We start from the raw sequence: 6,824 nt of genomic DNA, 5'->3' as shown, positions 1-6,824 counted from the left end.
CAACAATTTAGCTTCTATCTTCACATTCTTCCGGTATAGAATACCACTGTATCTACCGGGTAAAAACAATGCTGCTAACATGTCATTCCATCGGCATGTTTATCCGGTTTAAGCAAAAGGTCATCAAGAGTGGGAACCATGTACTCACGAGCTGGGAGACTGTCATACTTCCCAAGCCTCTTCAGTGTGTCAAATGACATCTCCACCGGTACCCCGTGTACCTCTCCAATCAACTTCATCTGTGACGGCTTGTTAAAGTTGTGACATTTCAATGTCGCCATCCATTCTTGTATTTCTGTCATGAATAGGTTACTCTTGTCTTTGTCGAAGCATTTAAGCGCCCCCTCCCAACCTAGAGCGCGAAATTTAGCGAACACCCCAAACTGGCCAAATTGAGGCTCATCAACTTCTCGTTCACAAATGAAAGCGGCTGCCTTGTTCTTCAACTTATTCATGCAATCATGGTAAAGTGTCGGTTGCCAAACCTCGGGTTGACCATCCAAAGACCCCGAGTTCCACACCGGCTTATCACTCGGATCTAATTCCATTTCTTCTTCGCCTTCACTTTCGCTTTCACTTACTCTACCCATATATTGCCTCTTTCTTGGTTGTTGTTCCTTTTGTTTGCCCTTGCCTTTTGATGACGATGAACTTGATCCCGCTTGTTCTTTTGTCTTAGCCATTTCCTACACACATGAGACAAGCAACAAAAGCAAACACAAAATTAAACCCTCTTTTCCAAAACATCCCCACACTTGCTTGTTATCATGGTTGTAGATGTTAGTGAACCTAAAGTATATCAAAAATTTTTTAAAAAATCGGGCATGGTGTCTCTACAATGTAAAGACACCCAAAAGTTCACTACTTTAACCACAAATCCTACATCTACAACCATATCTATGTTCAAATAATCAATTTCATAGCCATATCTACAAACAAGCAAGTGGGTAAGAGCAAATAACCTAGATCACCTTACTTTTCATAATGTAGCATCAAAATATAACAAATAAGCTTTCATACCTTTGTTTGAAGATGCACAAGTGCTGGTGAAACCAAAAACTCCAAAAACCCCCAAAAATCTCGAACTAGGGGTTTGGGATTCGGACCCAAAAAACAGTGTTTTCTCCTAAATCTCTCGTCAAAATCAACAAGCTTGTGAAAAATTAGTCAAGTTAGACTAAAATTTCACTTGATTTGGACAAAAATTGAAGGAATTATGAAGGATTGAAGGTAGAAGAGCTATGGAGGTTTGTGGGTTTTGTTTGAGAGAGATGATGGTGATGGAAGAATGTAAAGTGAAGATGATTTGTGTGGTTGGGGTGAAGTCACGTAATCAGATGTTATTAGGGTTTATTATTATTTTTTTTATTTATCTGCGGAACCCCAAACGACGGACGTGACTTTTTTCCGCACCGTAAATTACGGTCTCACTTACGGTGAGACCTGGACCTCTATTCTTTGCCGTAAATCAGTACTGAAATACCGTAAAGCCCCAAAATTTCCTAATTCCACCGTAAATTACGGTATGACCGTAATTTACGGTAAAAACTAAACCTCTAAATTTCACCGTAAATCAGTAGTGTTTTACCGTAAATACCAACAATAATTCCTTTCCACCGTAAATTACGGTTGAACCGTAAATTACGGTGGACACTGGGCAACTCTGCTTTCACCAAAAATTGAGGTTTTAAGTGCAAATTTTTTAGATTTTTTTAATTTTTTTCGATTTTTTTATGTTTTTAATTTTTTTATAAAAAACTTGTAAAAAGTACCCTACCCCCTCAAAAATCCTGTGTTGTCCTCAACACAATGTTAGAGTAATTCGTGACCCGAACATCCCCACACTGGTTTCAAACACGGATTTCGAGGAACTATGGCAATTGTGCAAATTATACAAAACAAACAAAACAAAATACTACTATGTACACTACCGAACCTGGGCCTCTCATGGTTGTTCTTCATCGATCGGGCGTAAGATGTTGCCCGCTTTGTCAAGCTCCAAGTTATTGATGTCGTTTCCCTCCAAGTATGGCTTTAAGCGGTGACCGTTCACCGTTTGTTGTTTCAATGTTTGCTCGTCTTGGATGTCTACATCACCAAATCGCCCAACTCTCCGAATGACATACGGACCCATCCATTTGCTTTTAAGCTTGCCCGCGAACATCTTCAATCTTGAATTATACAACCAAACTTTCTGCCCCACTTCGAATGTTTTCTTTCTCAATTTCGCATCATGCACTTTCTTGAGTTTATCTTTATAGGCCGATGCACATTCGTACGCCTCATCTCGAATCTCTTCTATCTCGCTCAATTGCAACTTTCTCAACTTACCCGCCTCATCATAATCCGCGTTGACCGTCTTGATCGCCCAATGTGCCCGATGCGCCAACTCCATTGGTAAGTGACAACCCTTACCATACACCATCCGGTAAGGCGTTGTGCCAATAGGAGTCTTGTAGGCCGTTCGGTATGCCCACAATGCATCGTCTAACTTGCTCGACCAATCCTTTCTATCCGTTCTTACCGTCTTCATGAGGATCTCTTTGATTTGACGGTTGGACACTTCGACTTGTCCACTTGTTTGCGGATGGTAAGGTGTGGCAACTCGGTGGTTCACGCTATACCTCTTCAATAATTTACCAAAGTTGAAGTTCTTGAAATGCGAACCACCATCGCTTATAATAACCCGCGGGATTCCAAAGCGAGAGAAGATGTTGGATTGAACAAATTTACAAACAACCGAATGGTCGTTTGTTCGTGTTGCAATAGCCTCAATCCACTTCGAGACATAATCCACCGCTACCAAAATGTATAGAAAGCCATTTGAATTCGGGAAGGGACACATAAAATCTATACCCCATACATCAAATATCTCCACAACCAAGATTGGTTGTAATGGCATCTCATCCCTTTTCGATATGCTTCCCATCTTTTGACAATTAATACAATTTCTAGCGAACTCAATTGCATCCTTGAAAATGGTGGGCCAATAAAACCCACAAGAAAGAACCCGATAGCCTGTTTTGTGCCCACTAAAATGACCCCCACATGCGGACGAATGAGCATGGGTCAAAATTTCCAACACTTCTGTCTCGGGCACACACCTCCGTATAACTTGATCCGGTCCGACCTTGAAGAGATCCGGTTCATCCCAAATGTATTGCTTCACTTGGACCATGAATTGTTGTCGATGCTTTTTGGTCCAATGACTTGGGATGGCACCCGTGGCTAAATAGTTGACATAATGAGCATACCACGGTGCAATGAAAGTGGAAACGGCAAAAAGTTGCTCATCGGGGAAACTTTCATTGATTTCACTCACATCATCGGTCCCTTCCACCGGAATCCGAGACAAGTGATCCGCTACTACATTCTCACTTCCCTTTTTATCTCTGATTTCTAAATCGAACTCTTGTAACAATAAGACCCACCGAATCAAACGCGGCTTCGCGTCCTTTTTCTCCATCAAGTACCGTACCGCACTATGATCCGAATAAACCACCACCTTGCTTCCCCAAATATACGAGCGAAACTTATCGAAAGCATACACCACCGCTAGTAATTCCTTCTCGGTTGTGGTGTAGTTAAGTTGCGCTTCGGATAAGGTTTTGCTTGCATAGTAAATAACCACCGGTTTCTTGTCAACCCGTTGACCCAAAACTGCACCAATAGTGGTGTCGCTCGCATCACACATTATTTCGAACGGCTTTGACCAATCAGGTGGTTGCAAAATAGGCGCCTTGACCAAGTGTTCCTTCAAAACAGTGAAAGCTTGCATACACTCGTTAGTAAAATCAAATGGGACATCTTTCAATAACAAGTTGCATAAGGGTTTGGTGATAACACTAAAACCCTTAATGAAACGTCTATAAAAACCCGCGTGTCCCAAGAACGACCATACACCCTTAACATTTTTCGGAGGTGGCAAAGACGATATTACCCGTATTTTTGCCTTATCCACCTCCATCCCCCTTTCAGAAATCACATGGCCCAACACAATGCCCTCTTGCACCATGAAATGACTTTTCTCCCAACTTAGCACTAAATTTTTCTCAACGCACCTTTTTAAAACCTTTTGTAATTCGTTGAGACAAGCATCAAAAGTAGTGCCAAAAATGGAGAAGTCGTCCATATATACTTCGAGCGACTCTCCAACCATGTCCGAGAAAATACTCATCATACATCGTTGGAAAGTTGCCGGAGCATTACACAAGCCAAATGGCATTCGCCGAAAGGCAAAGGTGCCATATGGGCAAGTGAAGGTGGTCTTGTGTTGGTCATCCGGGTGTATGGCGATTTGATTGTAACCCGAATACCCATCTAAAAAGCAATAATATTTTTGACCCGACAATTTTTCAATAATTTGGTCAATGAAAGGTAGCGGGAAATGGTCCTTAGAAGTGGCGGCATTCAATTTTCGGTAGTCAATACATACACGCCACCCGGTAACCGGTCGGGTGGCAATTTGTTCACCACTTTCATCCTTGACTACTTGAATGCCGGCCTTCTTAGGCACAACTTGGGTGGGACTCACCCAAGCACTATCCGAAATTGGATAGATGATTCCCGCATCCAACCATTTAATTACCTCCTTTTTAACTACCTCCCTTAGGTTCGGGTTCAACCGCCTTTGAGCTTCTCGTGTCGGTTTGGCATCTTCGGTTGTGATGATCTTGTGCATGACAATTGATGGACTAATTCCTTTGAGATCGGCAATTGTCCATCCGATAGCTCCCTTGTTTTCCTTCAAGACTTCCAACAATGCTTGCTCTTGGGCCAACTCCAAATTAGAGGCAATAATGACCGGTAAAGTGTCATTATCCCCTAAAAACACATACTTCAAATGGCTCGGCAAGTCTTTGAGCTCCAACTTTGGCGGTTCCTCTAGCGATGGTTTAGTACCCGAATCGATCTCCACCGGTAAACCTTCAAACTGGTGGGTCCATGGTGGCCTACCTTCTTTCAATGCCATAGCATCTTGTGCTTCCTCTTCAACCCGGAGTGCATAAGCATGTACCTGTTCAGAAAAATCACACAGGCAAATATCCAAACCATCCTCCTCATACTCATGCGGGTTGCATCCATCAACTATATCTGCCATGAAACACTCATCAACACCATTAGCATTAGAATTGTTAGTAAAAACATTCAAACGCATTTTTCTATTTCCAAAAGCCATATCAACTGTACCAAATCTACAATCAATAATAGCATGTGCGGTGCTTAAAAACGGCCGACCCAAAATTATATTTTGTTGTTGCTTAGGGTCCGCCGATGAGTAATCCAAGACTAAAAAGTCCACCGGGTAATAAAACTCATCAATTTTCACAATTACATTTTGAACCATACCTCGAGGCAACTTATGAGACAAATCGGCCAAAACAACCGTTGTCTCCACCCTTGCTAACGGACCAAAGTCATATTGGTCATATAAGCCCCCCGGTAAAATGCTAACTCCGGCTCCAAGATCTAGCAACGCCTTAGCCATTTGAAAATTACCAACTTGTACATTAATCAATGGCATGCCCGGATCTTGGAGCTTAGGAGGAAGCTCCCCATTTAAAACCGCACTCACTTGCCTGGTTAAATCCACCCGCTTAGGCACTTTCTTCTTGTTTTGCCTTTTTTATGTACATAATTCTTTTAAGAATTTTGCATAAGCGGGGACTTGTTTTATTGCATCGAGGAGTGGGAGATTTATTTTTACTTGTTTAAACATGTCCCACATCTCCTCTTTTTGAGGACCTCTCGACACAATACAATTTTTCTTTCCCGGGTCAAGTAAGGCCGATGGAAACGGGACTTGACTCGGTTCACCCTCAACTTTTTCATTCTTTTCATTTTCACCCAAACCCGGTTTTTTAACAATTGTTCTTTTGGTTTAACCGGTGAAATTTCATCATCACTTTCAATTCCCGTGACATCCTCAACTACCCCCTCAACCAATTCGGGTGACAAATTGGCTTTAAATTCTTTTCCACTCCTCAAAACACTAACATGATTAATATTAACGTTACCTCGTGACGAACCATGTGAAGGGTTTACCTTAGTGTCGCTTGGAAGTTGACCCTTACTTTTCTTCAATTCCGCCACGTCGGTTGCCAATTGACCCATTTGGGTTGTTAGTGATTGGATGCTTTTGTCACGAACCTCATCCTTTTGCATTCGCACTTCATCAAGTTGGTTCCATTTTTGCATCTCCATTTGCATGCTCTTTAGCATCTCCATCATCTCGTTTCCACCCAAAGACCCCCCTTGTTCTTGACCCGTTTGGTGTTGCTTTTGATAACCTTGGTTATTTCCGCCTCGGTATCCACCTTGGTTATTGTAAAATTGGCGTGAACCAAAGTTACCTTGGCTACCTTGAAAATTCGGGTTTGCTTGATTTGAAGGGTTCCCATATCTAAAATTCGGGTGGTTCCTCAACCCGGGGTGGTAGGTACTAGAGTTCATGTTGTTGTAGTTCCTACCACCTCCTCCTTGACCTTGACCTTGAACCGCATAGACTTCTTCGTATTGCCCTTCCAACATCCCTTGGCAATTTTCAGCCGCATGACCTATTTCATTACACAAAGCACAAACATCATAAATTTGGTTAGTGGTCTGAGCATTACCATCATCTATGGCGTGCACTTGAGGTCGGGTAGTGGTCGGTCGGGCTCTTCTTGAGGCTTGAGCTTTCCTCTTTGATGTAGTTGCCATGCTTTCCAAGATCATCGTTCTCATAGTTTGTTCCAAAAGTCCCACCGGTGATAGACATCAAATCACGTGCATCTTCGGCACTCAACCCCTCGTGAAAGGCATTCATCAACTCCCACAATTCA

At 42.4% G+C, this 6,824-nt stretch overlaps 1 protein-coding gene across 1 annotated transcript; it reads right to left on the bottom strand.

Annotated features, from left to right (window-relative positions):
* Positions 1-1,945: 1,945 nt before the first annotated feature.
* LOC110931642 lies at positions 1,946-2,395 on the bottom strand. The gene has a single exon (XM_022175028.1). It carries the CDS (start codon positions 2,393-2,395, stop codon positions 1,946-1,948), a length of 450 nt encoding a protein of 149 aa, XP_022030720.1.
* Positions 2,396-6,824: the final 4,429 nt, after the last annotated feature.

This window comes from Helianthus annuus, chromosome 8 (genome assembly GCF_002127325.2).
Source record: "Helianthus annuus cultivar XRQ/B chromosome 8, HanXRQr2.0-SUNRISE, whole genome shotgun sequence".
Lineage (NCBI taxonomy): Eukaryota > Viridiplantae > Streptophyta > Magnoliopsida > Asterales > Asteraceae > Helianthus > Helianthus annuus.
The sequence above is the reverse complement of the archived record's forward strand: the minus strand, read 5'-3'. Positions and strand labels throughout refer to the sequence as shown.